The 18507-nt window shown below is 41.0% G+C and overlaps 1 protein-coding gene across 3 annotated transcripts in view; it reads right to left on the bottom strand.

Annotated features, from left to right (window-relative positions):
- LOC120531427 (flotillin-2a) overlaps positions 1–18507 on the bottom strand; it is a 92154-nt gene that overhangs the window by 53222 nt on the left and 20425 nt on the right. For all 3 annotated transcript variants that reach the window (XM_039756841.1, XM_039756840.1, XM_039756842.1), the window contains exon 2: positions 3358–3439. In XM_039756841.1, the coding sequence (XP_039612775.1) occupies positions 3358–3439 (82 nt within the window). The remainder of the gene's footprint in view (positions 1–3357; positions 3440–18507) is intronic.

The raw sequence follows: 18507 nt of genomic DNA, 5'->3' as shown, positions 1-18507 counted from the left end.
GTCACGTGCACAAACCCCAGTGCCTCTTGCACCGATCCCCCAATTGTCCAGGCCACACAGCCCTTTGTGCCTTTCTCTCTTGACCGCCTCCCGTCCTCTCTCCAGCTCTGTCCACTTCCACCCGACATCCACTGCTGACTGGAGGGAGACGGCCCCTTAAATGGGAACCCGGATGGGCTCCAGCTGCTTCCCGGCAATCAGTCCTGGCCACACCCCAGTGTGGCGGAAGGGCCGGCTGCGCACCGGGAAGCCGTCCGGGTGTCCCCTGTCATCTTCCCCCCACCACTTCCTGGTGTGGCGGAAATGCTGGGCTCCAGGGTTCCTCAGGCACCGGGGCGCCGCCTGGCGGTGGCCACGGGTCCCTACAGGACTGGGCTTCCAAGCCCTTTACCCGAGGCCCCCCACATAACCAGGGTGGACGCTCCCTCGCGGTCTGGAGGAGGCACAAACCCTCCTCTGGTCCTCCTGGGCGTCCTGGCCAGGGGACCACAAGTGTTAAGAACGAAAGGATGGGGCATCGTTTGATGAAAATTAAAATTATCAACTTACAGTGGGCTGAATTCAAAAACACCCCAAAAATCAAAGTGAAAAAATAATGCGGCAAGATAGTCCATTTTGCCGAAATTGGGGATCTCCTCCCAGATCTGGACCAGGGCATCACTGAGCTCCTGGACAGTCGGAGGTGCAACCTGGTGGCGTTGGATGGACTGAAACATAATGTCCCAGAGGTGCTCTATTAAATTTACGTCAGGCAAGCGTGAGGGCCAGTCAATGGTATCAATTCTTTCATCCACCAGGAACTGCTTGCATCCTCTCGCCACATGAGGCCGAGCATTGTCGTGCACCAGGAGGAACCCAGGACCCACTGCATCAGCATAGGGTCTCATAATGGGTCCAAGGATTTCATCCCGATACCCAACGGCAGTTAAGGTGCCATTGTCTAGCCTGTGATGGTCAGTGCCTCCCTCCATGGATAATCCTCCCCAGACCACCACTGATCTCCCACCAAACCGGTCATGCTGAATGATGTTATAGGCAGCATAACATTCTCCACGGCTTCTCCAGACCCTTTCATGCTTGTCACATGTGCTCAGGGTGAACCTGCTCTCATCTCTGAAAAGCACAGGGCGCCAGTGGCGGATCAATTCTGCTATTCTATGGCAAATGCCAATCAAGCTCTACGGTGTCAGGCAGTAAACACAGGTCTGTTTCTGATTGTTTGGTCAGAGATATTCACACCAGTGGTCTGCTGGAGGTCATTTTGTAGAGCTGCGGCAGTGCGCATCCTGTTCCTCTTTGTCCAAAAGAGCAGATATCGGTCCTGCTGATGGGTTAAGGACCTTCTACAGCCTTGTCCAGCACTCCTAGAGTAACTGTCTCCTAGAATCTCCTCCATGCCATTCAGACTGTACTGGGAGACACAGCAAACCTTCTGGCAATGGCACGTATTGATGTGCCATCCTGGAGAAGTTGGACTACCTGTGCAACCTCTGTAGGGTCCAGGTATCGCCTCATGCAACCAGTTGTGACACTGACCATAGCCAAATGAAAAACTAGTGAAGAAAAAAAAAAGTCAGAAAATAGGAGGAGGGAAAAATGTCAGTGGCCTCCACCTGTTAAACCATTCCTGTTTTGGGGGTCTCTCATTGTTGCCCCACAGTTCACCTGTTGTTAATTTTATGAACACCAAAGCAGCTGAAACTGATTAACAACCCCCTCTGCTACTTAGCTGATCAGATCAATAGCCCAGAAGTTTCACTGACTTGATGCTATACTCTGATTCAAAAGTGTTCCTTTAATTTTCTGAGCACTATATATTAGACATTTGATAATGGTGACATTTATAGTTGGATTCCAATTACTAAATTTTAAACTGAGACCTGAAGTCTTACGATAATGTTATGGAATGGTAAAATTTAAAGTATTAATTGATAGTGTAGTGTTCTTCCACAAACAAATTTCCAAACTATAAAACATTTTGATGCCTTTAAGTAAATAAAAAAAAAAATGTACACATTTTCCAAATCAGGAAATCTTATTTCAAAAGGATGCGTATAAACAGAGACTCACATCAGGTTGTGCCATGCATTTGACATCATGTGTTCAAGCAACTTACTGCTGTAAGCCCTAACTAAATCATACAAACGTCTTTAATCACAGCAGGGCACTGCATTCCCAACATTCAAACGGTCAATCAGTGGTGCCTCGTCAGGTCATAGGATTACTTGATCCTGCACTGTACAGGCTTATAATGGTCTCTTTGCTGATAAACACAACAGATTTCTTTCCCCAATTACTTTCAGACACTGCACGCGTTAACAATTGTATTATCTATAGATTGTATAAAATTAAGTGTGAACTAGCAGAGTGAGGCTTTGTAATGCAACTTAACAGTTAGAAGCATCAGGTGAGAGCAGGGCCTCATTCAGAAGTCGCTGTTTTATTTCTAAAAGTCACCACAATGCTTCCAAAGAGTGCACTTAATTTGAAGTTTCTTTGCATTTCACATACTGACAAACATTACTGCATGACAATTCACATTTATAATAAAACATAAACAGCTTAAAACCAGTAGGATGATGAGACATCAGGACACATCATTGGCAGATGAGTTAGTTAAGGTTTAGTGTTTCAGAATCTGTGAATTTGATGCATCAAGTTTATCAGTTTATTTTTATTTGATATCCTAGGAGCAACTTTAGTCTTTGGCTAACCATATGATCACAGCAGACTGGAAACGTTGCACAAATACAAATGTTTCAGAGAACACGATGTCAGCTCTGCAGTCTTTTACTTCTTGGACAGTTTTGAGTATTTATTGCTAGAATATTCAGAGGAAAAAACTTTGTGGCTAAGTTCATTTTACACAATGGACAAAAGTAAACTTATTTTTGTGAAATATTTATTCCTCTCTTGCTAAGCCGTTGGCGAAACAGTCAAAGTGCACTGCAATGTACAGTTGACGACTTTTTGCTAGCTGCGGAGTCTCAGACCATGCAAACACAAAATGATATGGCTAGTAAGTGCTTAAAATGAAAGGCCTCACTCAAGCAGTCTCCAGGTGTAAAGTTTATACAAGTGGCACACATATCCTAAGTGAACTAACTATATATTGATGCAGAAAAATGTTATTAACTGTTGGGAACCACTGATCTCAGTTATTATGCTTAGAAAGTTTAAAATTCTTTTTTTTTTTTATTAATTAAAATGAAGTTTTACCATTACTGTAGATTATGAAAATACAATAGGAAGAGGTCTGTTTACCTTTTAATTTGTTCATTTTGTTTTATGAATTCATAAAATCCAATAAGAAAATGTCACCTTTGCAAAAAAAAGTGTGGAAAGCAGCAGTCTTACCTCTGTGTATCGGAAATGAACCACCACGACCAGGCCCATCCCCCTACTACATATACCTTCTCATCTGAGCCACAACAGCCACCTGCAAATGACAAAAAATACATTTAGGAAATATTAAAGTAAAATCGTACAGAATTTGTACGCCAGAGAGCACAAGACAGAAATGAGACCAATGATTCAAGCTTTATTTGTTTTATACAGGTACAACGTGCAGTGAAATGAAAAAGCTTGCCTACTCCAAGACTGTGCAAAACACACAATAGAATAAGTAATAAAGTTTGGTTAATTTTATTATCTTTTTCTTAATTAGCTAGAATTAACTACAATGAAATTAAATTAAGTTAAATTACATTAAAATTAAGTTAAACTCGGAAATCTGAAATAGTAAAAACAGTAAAAAGTCAAAGTGGCTATGCAGTATGTTAAAGGCATTAACTGAATAGATTAGTGCTGCCAAAGAACATCATAACTTATAGTTAGGCCTCAGTCTAACACTTAAGTGGTACCGATCGGAGGAGAAAACAGGTGTTTTTAGTTCATATAAAATCATCACGCCCCTTCAGACAATGGATTGTATTTATTACATTTTCAGTCTCACAGACACCTAAATTAGCAGACTTCTTTGGAGTTCATAAGTCTGAAATACAGGAATATATTGGGAACTGGTCTCATTTTAAAATTTAGCCAAAAGTACTCTTAAAAGCTTTGGAAATGCTTCTGCTAAGCACTTTGAAGCTCACACAGTTCTATCATCTGGAAATGCAAAATAAACTGGAATAACCAGTAACATGCATTTTAGAATAATCTCCAGCTCAGCAAGTGACCCCTCAACAGGAATATAAATGGCAGTCTACTACGAGAGCCCCCAGGTCGTGGTTAGAACGGCCAGACAGCACACTCGAAACAACTATGTAGGAGAGCCAGCGTGGGCGACGTATCTTCACTCAGATTAACTGGAGGTCGGCTGCTTACATTCCACATAATGCAGATTCAGCTGTGCAACCAATAAGAGCTGCGATCTGAAGGAAAATGAACCATCTAAACTGCTTCATGAATCTCATTATCTGTCTGATTGGGTCTCATGCTTTAGAGAATCACACTTCAGCAGTGTGCTGAACACTGGTATTATTTGTCAAATCAAATTGTGGATACTTTTCAGCCAACGCAACTGTGGATGCAAGTATACAACATGTTTCTAAATAGATTCTTAATGGTTTTGCGTTCTCTGCTACCCTAAATCAATGTCCAGGAAAAATATAATACTGTCAAACATGCTTTACATTATTCAGTGTTGTAGAGGGGCCGGGACCCGGACCTGTCCCAGTAGCACCAGGTACAAGGCAGGAAACAAACCCCCGACAGTGCGTCAATCCAACACAGGACCCACTCATACACTCCACCACATTCACACTCACACAGGGGGCAAATTAACCAAACATGCATCTAAGTGGGAGAAAAACCCATATAGAAACTCAACACGGGCACAGACTGGGCAAAGGTTTTAAACTCAGCGATTCAATCCACTTTACTACCACGTCATACCACCATGAGGAAAATGACTTATTTAAAAAGGATACAATGCAACTTCTAAAAAAAGAAATGATGGTGGAAAAGTGCCATCAAAAATCAACTTTTCAACTAACATTCACGGAAACATTTATTTGCAGCATGTTACAAGACTGAAAGTATGTTAAGGTCACCAAGGACATCCTTCATACAACTGAGATGTAGAATTGAAGCTTTTAACTTAAAAGGACAATGGGACAAATGGAAAACTTAGAAACCAATAGATATCTGGTTACAAAGAGACGGTCAGGCCAAGCTTTGTTACACTTGTAATACAATAAGACTTAAGTTGTTGGGACTCTGGTATGAGATTCTGTTATTTAAAAATAAATCAACCCACTGACATGACATCACATTTCTTTTAACTGTAGGCAGGTTTTTGGTAAAGAGAAATGACTACATTCTCTGATGAACTCCGATCTTGATGCTGCTGAAACGTTTGCCTCTTGCTTTTGAAAACAGGAAACCATATTGTAGTATTTCAACCACCAGCTGAGAAAACAGAAATCTAAAATGATGTTTTCACCTAAGTGCAGGAAATGAATTCCTAAGGTGAATTTACTGAAAAAAAAACCAAAACAAGCTAAACTCAGTGGTAGAGCTATCAGGTTAGAGTCCCCAAGAGTTATTTTAGTCCCCAGGTTGTGAGCCCCCATTGGAGAAGGGTCTGGCTGCAGCCCGCAATACATATGATGTCAGACACGGAATGCCCTCTGATGTCAGTTTCAATACGTCCATCATTGTTTTTGCTGGTGCTCGAAGGAATGGTGAACTTTGAATAAATCTTTATGAAAGCTTTTTGTGGAAAAAAGAACAAGACAGAGTTTAAGTTGGAAATCAAGATGACAGTGAGTTTGTTGCAAGTTTTATTACTGGTAGGGTACGTTATACCAGAGTGTATTAAAGATGTTAGTTGAACCGACTCAGGTGCCGTGCAATACTAAACGCTCTTAGAAAGTATTAAACAACAAGCAGGTCCGTTTGTGTAGCGTATTGTTACAGGGCTGTTCGGAAAACTCAATTCAGAATACTAAATCGACAGATTCAGCCGTTGATTTTTTTTTATAATAACTAATATTATATGTAATTGTCTGTTGTCGAGTATAACTGACCATAGCCAAGTGTAATGGATCGTAATCAAATTATCAGTGACCGTGATTAAGAACTTATAATTGCTCTGCCCTATAATTGTCCTGTATATCATGTATATCGCTGCTGCCTCGCAGTTAGGAGACCCGAGTTCGCTTCCCCCCCTGCGTAGAGTTTGCATGTCCTCCCCGTGTCTGCGTGGGTTTCCTCCGGGTTTTACACCAGTAAAACCAAGGAGCTGGTGGTGGATTTTAGGAGACCCAGGCCCGTTCCTGGACCCCATGATTATCAGAGGCGACTGTGTGCAGAGCGTACAGACCTATAAATACCTGGGAGTGCAGCTGGATGATAAATTAGACTGAACTGCTAATACTGATGCTCTGTACAAGAGAGGACAGAGCCGACTATACTTCCTTAGAAGACTGGCATCCTTCAACATCTGCAATGAGATGCTGCAGATGTTCTATCAGACGGTTGTGGCGAGTTCCTTCTTCTACGCGGTGGTGTTCTGGGGAGGCAGCATAAAGAAGAGGGACGCCTCACACCTGGACAAACTGGTGAGGATGGCAGGCTCCATTATAGGCATGGAGCTGGACAGTTTGACATCCGTGGCAGAGCAACAGGCGCTGAACAGGCTCCTGTCAATCATGGAGAATCCACTGCATCCACTGAACAGGATCATCTCCAGACAGAGGAGCAGCTTCAGCGACAGACTGCTGTCACTGTCCTGCTCCATTGACAAACTGAGGAGATCGTTCCTCCCCCACACTATGTGACTCTTCAAATCCACACAAACTTTAACATTATACAAAGTTATTGTCTCTTTAATTTAATATTGTTTTTTCTCAGTATGCTGCTGCTGGAGTATGTGAATTTCCCCTTGGGATTAATAAAGTATCTATCTATCTATGTGCTTGCTGTTGGTGGTACGTGTTTGGAAACGTACGTTAGAGTTTTGAATCAGCTGGAGCCCTAATACAAGATTAGAAGGGGCACCTGCCACTGAGAGTTGCACTAATCAATGCTGGATGTGAGGAAAGCATGGACAGGTTTCTCAGTATTAGAGAAGGAGAGGAATGAATGAGTGTACACGGAATATGTTAAGGAGGTGTAAAAAGGAACATTTCTTAATGTGGTTTATGTAGGTGGAACAAGAAAGGGAGGAATCAAATATGAGACCAAGATTCCTTGCACCAGAAAAAGGTCTGATGAGATCACCATCAAGAGTGACTGAAAAGGAGCTCATTTTCTTAAATAGTGCTTTAGTGCCAATTTACAGGAGTTCAGTTTTGTTGCAGTTTAATTTTAAAGAGTTCTGCTCCATTCAGGTTTCAATTTCACTGAGGCAAGTTGTGAACTGAGAAAGCCCTGATGAACTTTCACTTTTAACATTGAAATAGAGTATCATCTGCATAAAAATGATAACCCAGTTCATAGCTAGGAATGATACGGACATGGATGGATGGATATTTACAGAGAGAGAACTTTCTTTGTCCCCCAGGAGGAAATTTGGCTTTTTACAGAGGTTCTGTTAATAAATAAATACATAAGTAAATAAATAAGTTCATTAAAAACAGTTAGAAATACTAGTTTGATTTACTTTAATTAGCCATTGACTGGGAAACATTAAAAATCTTTCAATTATTTTCTTAACCTGCTTAATCCAACTGAATGTTCTGCAGAATCTCAAACTCATAGCAGCATCATCGGACACAAGGCAGCAACTAACACGGGATGAAAAAGCACTCGATCACCGGGTACACTCATGCACACAACCCCAATCAATCATTTACTATTAATGCAGTAACATTAAATACCATGTTTCCCCAAAAATAAGATAGGGTCTTATATTAATTTTTGCTCCAAAAGATGCACTAGTGCTTATTTTCAGGGGATGTCTTCTATTTATTCATGTACAACAATATACATTTATCCAAATACAGTCATGTCATCTCCTTCTGAAATATTGTCATAACTCTCCACGTTCAAACCCTGAATTCCAGCCTGAATTTCTTGCTAAATCAGCCGCTTTTAGGATCCTACAGGATCAATGTACGCACTTCAATGTTTGATGAACGGTTCGATGTGGTGTTATTTTCGGAGTAGGTCTAATTTTCGGGGAAACATGGCAGCAGGCTTAATTTATCGTTTTGCAAAATGATACCAAGTCAATGTCTTTTGATTCAACTTTGAACAAAGTGAAACCATGATACTTTTATGAATACTATCACCTATCAAGGTCTTGTACACATTACGTATATTAAGTTCAATCAGGCTTTCACCAGCAGTCTATATCTAACATGACAATTAATGTTAACTGCAGCATACCTTAACAAAATAAAATTTGCTTAATCCAATTTAGAGTAGCAGACAGAAAATACTCAGCATCACGCATGAGGCAGGAACAAACATGGGATAGGGCAGTAGTCCACTGCGGGACCATATGCACACTTGAAAGCCCCTCAGACACAGGGAGAATATGGAAACCCTACAGAAAATGACCAATCAAGGGCTTCAAACCGAGGTTCCTGGGATTTGGAGACAGCAATCCTAATCTGTGGGCCTCCCTTGCCAACAAAACCACCGCTCCAAATGCTGTCAAAGATGCCAATGCCAAACATTGACTTATGATGGGTGGATTTTGAGTAATCCATCATTATGTTTTTTAGGATTTATTTTTAAAAGATGTGTTTTTATTTATATAGATTAGATAGGGGAGAGAGAGAGAGAGACATATACACCACTGTATACATTCTTTAATATAGAACACTAAAGCAAAACCAAGTATTTTTGCACTGTTGCGTTTGAAAATGTCCAGAGCCTGAAATTACTTTTTAAAGCCACTGTCCAATACTGATGACACGTTACATTTAGGTATTGCATTTTTAGCCGGTTTACTAGAGGAAAGTTCAAAACTTACAGATATTAAAATTAGAAATGTGTTCTTTTGGAAAAACGTAAAAATTACTCCAACAGCCAAATTACTACTCAAATGCAACACCTGGTTTGCCTGGAGCACACTCGCAATGGAAAGATTTGCTGAAAAACACGAACACAGGATGTGGCTGGCAGGCAGAACAAGTCCTTATTATGTATTTGTATTTACACTGTGTTTACTTTCTCAAAAAACAATCAAAACTAAACCCTTTCCTTAAAAGACAACGTGAATTTCAAAAGGCCCTATGACTTGGAGGAAACAATTTTTCCATTTACCCTTTTGCTAAACTCACACCACCAGTTCATGGTCCACGCTGAAGTCAAACACGTTGTCAAAATATATCATTGTTCAAACAGTGATACCTGTCTTAGATGAGAAAAAGGGTACAAAAAAAAAAAAAAAAAAAAAAAAACCCTCAAGTCACATCCCATCAAATACATGTGGTTGAAACTTTGTAGCCACCTTCCATTATAATGCATTCATTCTGAAACATGAACAGCTCAATCTATTTGGCATTGCTGGGATAGGTTGAGGTCTATGGATTAAATTTTGCTTGTGGCTCTATAGAGAACAGGAGTTGAACTTTACTTTTGGTAAGGCATCTTGTTGGCTTAAAGGGATGTTAAAGGCTTGGGGTTTTCAGGGTAGAGTTTGTAAAGAATGGGACGATCCTCACAGACTGCCAGTAAGGTTAATCCTTTACTCCTCTATAAGCGACACAAGAAACTCTGCCTTAGAAGAGACAGATGTGACTTATGAGAGGCTCCGAAGCATGGGACTTGCCTGCTTGGACTATTTGAATGGGCTAAGACAATAGCACGGAGGGCCTTTATATAGTGCAGTCCAGAAGTATCTTGAAAGTGACAATTATTATTAGTGTAGCTCTGTACCCAAGCTTTCTGGTACCACTGAGTACCGGCCCACTTCAAGGACTGATCATGAGTGGTCCCTTCCTTCTCCTCAATTTTCTCTTCATATCACTCTGGTGCAGGGGAATCTTCATCTTATCTGTCCATTAGGTGTTCCTCCAAAACTGTTCAGGTTTTTTGATGTACTTCTTAGCCAACTGTAACCAGTCATTTCTTTTCTTAAGGCTTACCAGTAATCTTGTGCAATCTTCTCTTTATGGTCATCCTGGACGCAGTTATACCTACACCCTACAGAGGGTTTTTGACCATTGAAAAGGGGTTTCCTTTACAAGTGAAATTATTTTTCACCTACCCACTGCATTAATCTTTCTTGGTCAAGCTGGCCCGTTTGCTATTCCCGAGTTCACTGGTATTTGCTTTCCTTTCAAAAATGTACTAGAGAGTTGATTTTGGCAAACTAACGTTCTTGCTATATCTTGGATGTTTTTTTCTATAAATTTTTAACAGTAGGATGACCTGCTTTAGTGGCATTGACACCTCTGTGATCCTCTTGTGGAGCGACAACAGCAACAGACACCCAATAAAAATACCACACTTAGTACCACGCCTGTAGGCCTTTTAACACATAATTGCAGATAACTTGATGTTGCTATAACACATACCTGACTGAGGAGCAGCTAAGCAGCCAATTTTCCAAATACTTTTTGTTGTTTGAAATAGGAGTGGAGTTAAATATGACAAGTGCTGCCATGTATTATTCGCCTATATTTGTGGAAATATCCTCGACTTAATGCTGAAAGTCTCTACTTGTCATTTGATTTTGACTATGCTTGGGTAGACAATTGTGTCTCTGTCCTTCTGGACACCTATTTCAGCTGTATTTAAGGACTTTTACAATAAATTGCTAGTTCCTTGAATGAAAGGAGCACACAATACTTATTACAAACATCTGCTCTTGGCGTCTTACCCTGTCCATCCCAGTCACAACACACAAATAATTTCTATAACATTTCACAGGCAGAGGATTCAGCGTTGGTATGGTACCAGATATTTGTATAGCGAGTCCTTTCCAAACAGCTACTGGCATAAAAAGGCAATTTGCCATTTTGCTTTAGGGAGTGACCTTGAGCTAGATAAGTGAATTAGAAAATTGATGATAGGAAGGTGTTTTAAATTTCTCATTAGCTGTCAGAAAAATGTTACTGCGTTTCTACCCGATAGGTTAATGAACATTACATATGAACTGTGGGTATTTTTACACGACCATAATTTACACTGGGATATATTACTGGCATTTTAAAGTATGAGGTATGAATTTGGATTTACCTAAAAAACACAACTTGAACTGCTTATGGAATTGGAAAAAATACTTAATTGTTAACATAAACTGCACAAAGTGAACATGGCCTTCTACTACATGATAGCGCATTCATCTCCTAAGGACTCTCTGGCCCACTGTGCCATTTCAAGTACAGAGAGGAAAGAGTAGCTAACTGCCTTTAATGTCAGAACTGTTGAAAATGCCACAGACACCAGTGAACAGTAGGGCAGTGAAGACATCTCCATATTTTTTATTTTAACAAAAATTCAATGATTTAACATTGTTTTTATGTGTGAACATACATACTATCAATATACACAACTCTGCGATGAGCTTTGCAAAAAATTAAAGCCATGTAGCATGTTCACTATGTTTTACTTTCACCAACGTCACCAACATCAGTTCAAAAATAGTTGCGTGCTATTTGACTATATATTGTGCTGCTGTAAAGCAAGAGTGAGAGAGAGAAGAAACAGAATATAAACGTCTGCCTGTAGTTGAGCTTTGCTTACACAATGCAAGAGAGACTTTGCTGTTTCAATAAAGAAAACTCTTGCCTTAAAGCTGCATTGTTATTTGAATTGCTATCCTACTCAAACAAAAGATAAATATGCTCGACATGACTGGTAACTTTATCAGATTATTACAGCTCCACTATTTTTCTTTTTGCTGTAACCACTGCCTCAACTATTGACGTACTTATAAAGCTGGTATTTGTCTTAAACATTTTGCAGATGTCGCTGAACAAATGTGCAGGTAACTGTTATGAGGATCTGAAACTGACATTTTTTTGAAGTTAGTTGCATGATAACTTGTTGGTTTTACTTTATGGTGCAGACATCTGACCTACTGGCAAGAGACTTCCGTTTAAACACAAAATGCCCTTATGCACTTGTTAAAGGCTGGACTCCATTTAGTTAAAATTAACCGTTTAGTTAAGACCCCTATTCTTCCTGCATGCATAATCTTAAAAATGAGCTAAAAGAGATTACCATTAAGGCACAGGAGTAATGGCTGCTGAAAATAGGGCTCTATAGTCATATAGACAATAAAATGAAAAATCAGCCTTTTCAAGCAGTAATGAACATTTGACACATTACTATTATCTTGACTGTATTACATCAATGTAATAGTACCTTGATTTAAAAAAATAATCCATTTCGGGCAAAAACAGATTTTTCTAAACTCAAACTTTTGAAAACTAGTGTAAACATAAATATTTGTTCTGATAATGTGCTGAACTTTAAGTACAAGATTGCTTTTCTGTTACATGAAAAGAATATAAATTACCACACATCCAAGAATTTAAATAAATGACTGTCCAAATAAGAGTTTAGTAGCCATAACCTGGCCATTCCATACTGCATGTGTCACAGATAATTAGAGACCCAATGACACAGAGGCTTTGCATTCCCTGCAACAAGTGCACAAAGAAATGTCTCAACCACAAGTTTAAAGAAAACAGAACAAGTCCTTCTGAGCACTTACATATATCATACCAAATTTAAACAATTTAAAATTACCACAACTTAAAATGTTTCAAGATCATGAAAAAAAATGAGGTTACTGAACTAGCAGACTAGCGTGTTTACGTTGGCCACAAGCAGAATATCCTCAGTTGAAAAAGGAAAAACGATGTCCTCAGATTCTTTGGGATTTACATTACAGGGAGGAATGTATTAACTGATTTCATTTGCTACAGTGCATACAATTTTTTTTTTTTTTTTTTTTTTTTAATGCTGAGCTTGTCTGTATTCCTTCGGTTGTGAGGAAACGCTTGTAGCTAAACTGCTGCCAAAAGCACCCCACCACTGCCCCACATGACCACACAATTCTGAAAAGCAGATATGCCCTCACTTGTAGGTACAATCTCTGTTAAAGCACTGAAAAAAAAAATAAGAACTGTGGTCACAAGTTTTTTTTAAACCATATTAGTAAATAATTATCTACTGTGGCATCCGGCCGGGGCTGGAGCCTGGCCGGGACGCCCAGGAGGACCGGAGGAGGGCTTGTGCCTCCTCCAGACCGCGAGGGAGCGTCCGCCCTGGTTATGTTGGGGGCCTCGGGTAAAGTGCTTGGAAGCCCAGCCCTGTAGGGACCTGTGGCCACCGCCAGGCGGCGTCCCGGTGCCTGTAGAAGTCTGGAGCCCAGCACTTCCGCCACACCAGGAAGTGCTGGGGGGAAGAAGACAGGGGACACCTGGAGGGCTTCCGGGTGTGCAGCTGGCATTTCCGCCACACTGGGGCGTGTCTTCAGAGGAATGCCGGAAAGCAGCTGGAGCCCATCCGGGTTCCTATTTAAGGGGCCGCCTCCCTCTAGTCATTGGTGGATGTCGGGTGGAAGAGGACGGAGCTAGAGTGAGGACAGGAGAGAGGCACGGAGAACTGTGAAGCCTGGACTTTGGGGGATCGGTGCAAGAGGCACTGGGGTTTGAGAGCACGTTAAAACTGTAAATATTGTGTGAATAAAGAGTGTGTGGTGGAACTTACGATGTCCCCCAGCAAGCAGGAAACAATGTGGCTACAAGTCGTCTTGTAACTTTACCCTTATGAACTGGTCTAACACTATTTATTCCACTTAATGTCTCCTCGCCCTTTCCCCATGTACTGTATTTGAATATTTTGCAATGTATTCCTGAAATAAGGCTGAATGGTGTTAGCGCAGCAAAGTCTTCCATGGCTGCTTTCAGGAAAGGCATAGATTCAGGCAGAGGCCTTAATCCAAATCATAAGTGACATTCAAAATAAAATGCATTCAAGTTTTTCACTTCTCTATTGCTTATATTTGCTCTCCTAGTTCCTTTTAAAGTATATTAGCACAGCAGAAAACTAACAGAATCAGACACCAACAGGTCAGGTTGAGGAGTACGCACTGGTACAGCACATTACCGCACCCACCACACGACGAAACAGCTCAGGATCCTGGTTAGCAATCCCCCTGGCAGACACGTGGTCCACCCACCATAAATGACAATCTGCCGGTGCCAGGTGTTTTGTGGGCGACCCCATGGCCTGATCCAGCTGCTCGGGTCCTCAGTAATGATGACCCTGCAAGCCAGAACTCCCTTAGGGATAGTACTATAACTAATGCTCCCTCAAAATTGCAGGTAATATGCCTCAATGGGGACTCCATGAGTAACCAGTCGTTCAACAAAGTGAAACCAGCAGTCATGAGAGACATGAATGTCCTGCTGAGGTAATTAAACCACCTGACAAGGTCAACCCTCTCTCTGCAGATGGACACACTGCTGATGGCTGTGCCCAAGAGGTCATTAAAGGTCTGGATCTTGGTTTTTTATCCAGGACACTCGCAAGCCTTGATCAGAGTCTCCATTGACTCTGTGAAGATCATAGCATCGTCAACAAAATCAAGACCAGTGAATGTTTCTTCACCAACAGATGCCCCGTAGCAGCTGGACCCCACAACCCTGCCCAACACCCAGTCCATGCAAACACTGAACAGAGTAGGAACAAGAACACACTCCTGATGTACCCCAGAATCAACTGGGAAAAAACGCAGAGGTCCTGCCTCCACTCTGCACAGCACTCACAGTACCAGAGTACAGGCCTGCCATGATATCCAGCAACTTTGGGGGAAACCGCAAAGTCGCAGGATGTCCCACAGGGCAGCTCGATCAACTGAGTCGAATGCTTTATGAGTTTGCGCTTTATGAGAACCCTCAGTGCCAGAATACGGTTGATGGTAGACACTTTTGGTGTAAAACCAGACTGCTCCATTCTGTTGTACGTGAGCAAGTGATCACGGATTCTATTGATGATAACTCTAGCAAGGACCTTACCCAGCAGAGAAAACAGCGTTATCCCCCTGTAATTGCCGCAATCCAGATAGGGACAAGTCGTCACATTTTCCAGTCAGTTGGGATGATGCCGATCTCTCAAAAGGAGGCAAATACTCCTTGCAATGCCAGGAGGACAGCCTTACCACAAGACTGGAGAAGTTCCACCCTGGATACCAGAGATCCCTGCAGCCTTCCCTACCCTCAGATGATTCACCACCTGTGCAATCTGAATGAGACTGGATGGCTCAGAGAGAAATGGAGAATCAGTTTTAACTCTTTGACGGCTGAATATTTCTTTCAAAAAACACAGTTTCCTGAAAAGCACACAAAGCAATGGTTTCACACATAAATCGAAGTCTGTTGCAGCATGCTGTGCCCATTTGGCATCTCTGTAGGCAGTGGCTACGTGGTGGGTGGCTTAACATCCAGCAGGAATGCATGGTGGGCCGGCAGCCTGGCTTAGCTGTCTTCACGCCGCAGGTGTGCGACGCAATGTTTTGTACCTCTTCTCATTGTAAGTGGTGGTCCTCCCATGCGAACATTGCCGTAGGCACCTCTGCTACACAAGTCTGTTCAGTTGAAGACTGATCAGCTGATGTGGATACCTCACTTTTGTTTTCGATTTATGTCTCCAGATCACTTCCATCAAAATCCGAGTCCGCCAAGTCATAGTCTAATTCAGAGATAATACACAAAATATCGTCCACGGATTATTTTGCTTTGCGCATTCATTTTAGTCTCTCGCCAGATGTCAATGCCATTTTAGACGTTGCTTGCTCTTCGCTACTCATGCATGCGCCGGGAATTGAGGTCAAATCACGGAAGCTAACTTTCCTTCTATCAAAGATAACCAAACTCAAACGTAACGGCAAGTCTTGTTGCAGTTTACAGCTAATTACCGTCCTCTACCCTTGAATTTCGACAAAAGTCGACATCTGCCTGGACAGAGTTAAGAACCTGGGACCAGAGATATCGAACGTCCAAGCTGGAGGATCAGCTTTAAACAGCTGCTCAAAAGTAGCCAGCCCAGTGTGTCACAAGTGCAGTGTCATCCGTAAGGACCTTTCCATTAGCATCGATTAGAACTAATTTTCAAAAATCTGTTTGAAAATGACTGGTTGGTCTTGCAGTCAAAGTACACAAAGAATGTTTGTGTTTTCTACAAACAGTCTGTGGCAGATATGAGCAGTATGCAGCAGTTCTGTCAGCTTGAGTATCTTTTCTGCTATGAACACCCTAATTGGCCAACAAAGAGGCTATTCCCCCAGGAACAAGATTAAAACTGCATACAGGTTTTACAAGCTTTCTTTAATTTCTTAATGTCAAAGAACTGTAAACCTAAAGCCACGATGTGAATGCTAAAAAAATAAGTAGAAATGTAATACAAATATTCTAAGAGAATCATTCATCCTGAGGGCTTGCAGATCACCACGAGCAGACCTGCCTTAGCAGTAATCAATCCAATGTACCTCAGTGAGTTTGAGGGGCACTACAGATGTTCATTTCACCTGAGGAGCTCTTCCTGAGTACTTGCTTCTCTAAGAGTTAAGGCTAATTCAAGAAATTGCTAGGACACTGTCTACCGAAAAAACAGAATGTGGACTGCATATGTGAACACCAAGCAAAGGTCAGCAAAACACAAGTACTATTGAGCTTCACACGATATCCATCTGGCTTCAGGAGACATCACTGTACTCTGAATCAAAGGTCATTTTCTTCTTAGATGCCTTTGTGAGAGTGCCAAGGAACAGAAGATACAGCATCTCAACCAGAACACACAAGCAACCTTCAGGATAAAGCTCTCTTTTCTTCTTCTCAATGCCCCTAATAATATGTGTGACAAAAAGACCATTTTGGGCATTGAGCTGCAGAACATGGGTTTTGGAAATTCCAGACATTAACAGCATTAAATCTTTGCTTCAGTTTTCTTCAAAATGAAGTTCAGATACTTAACAACGTACAAAAATCCTTTAGTGATTGAATTTATATATTGTAATGCCATATATTTATCACATAGCTGCTCTCGCAGTTTCTGGAAAACAGCACTTTGAACTAACTGGAACTGCAGCAACTGCCACCATGTTAAACATTCAAGTAATAAACAAGCAATACAATACTGAAAAGAAAAAAAATATTATATACAGCAAACAGGCAGACAACACACAAAACTAGCAAATGAAGAAGCCCACACTTCATGTTATGGGCCACTTTTTAGTAGTTGTAAATAGATATATGCTGGAATGTTATGCATTTTTGTAAATCATTATATTCGGACAATTGATATAAAGGTCCCGTTTCCTTACCACGGTCAGGATTTTGCTTGCCCCACTGGTTCAGTTTGTTAATGCCAACAGAAACAAGTTGGGTTTGGGTTACGGCTGATATTAATGGCCACACACTGACTGACAGACAACAATCACACTGGTAGCCATGGTACACAACCGACTACCCAGCAGCAACGTTCGTGTGTGAAACATGAGACTGAGCAACTGCACAGCATTAACTGCTGCTTGCTTGTGGGCAGTTGGAGAATAAGGATTGCAGCTGTCTTTATGTTCGTAAAGATATCTTATTTGTAAATTTACTTATGGCAATTAAGTATATATTATATTTATGAGAATACTCATTTCATCAATGTATCTCCATTGGTTAAATGAGCAAAAAATATCAACCTCCAAAAGCAGCATACAATTAAAATCAAAAACTGAAAGGCCCTTACAAATCTCCATTACTGTGTGTAAGTAGCAGTACAGGGGAGCTCTTCACTCTCAACTGGTATACGACAGTGCAGGCTCTGGGTAGGAGGTGAAACTGGGATCACTAGAATTAGCTCAGGATTGCCATACTGCTTTAGCACACATACAGTATTTGGCATAATGAAGGAAAAGAGAATTACTTTCCTTGTTGGCACTCTCATTCTGCACAACAGGGACAGCAAACTCAGTAGAGGAAAGTTTTCATTTTCATTTCAAAGAACAGGTTTTACTCCATTAATAATTAAAGTATGGTTTTCATGTGTGTCCATCGTGCGAGTTATCCGTTAAAATTTGGTCCTCATGCTTCTAAGATTTGTGGAGAACACGAAAAATTAACAATTCATATATTTTCAGGCAGCATTGTACAGAAAGAAGAAATAAGTGATGAGCCACTGCACTGCAAATCTCCCGAGCCTGGCAGACAACCATTAATGTTAAATTGTTACTGCTTTTAAAAATTGGCCAGTGTGAACATCCAGGATTTTCAGTTACAGCCTTCAGCATTGTTCCATGTCAGGCACACTGCCTGTATAACCAATTTCTTCTCTACTTGTTAATGAACTGAATTGTGAATTGCCAGCATGGTTCTGAGTTTTAGGAGAAATTTCTCTCACAAAACAAATTGATTTGGAAAAACTGCATGAAATAAATCAGAAAGTGATGTAATATTTGAACTGCTTACGAAGCTAGACATAACACTTCTTCAAGCATTGCTACTTTCTTGCCACCAGGCCAGTTTATTGTCGGCAAAACTGATTTACTTGTAGCTCCTCTGTGTCTGCAGGTTTTTGAACAAACCAACTTCCGATTTT

The sequence above is a fragment of the Polypterus senegalus genome, chromosome 6 (assembly GCF_016835505.1).
Source record: "Polypterus senegalus isolate Bchr_013 chromosome 6, ASM1683550v1, whole genome shotgun sequence".
NCBI classification, from domain to species: Eukaryota; Metazoa; Chordata; class Cladistia; order Polypteriformes; family Polypteridae; genus Polypterus; species Polypterus senegalus.
Note: the sequence above shows the minus strand (reverse complement) of the source record. Positions and strands in the feature narration are given on the sequence as shown.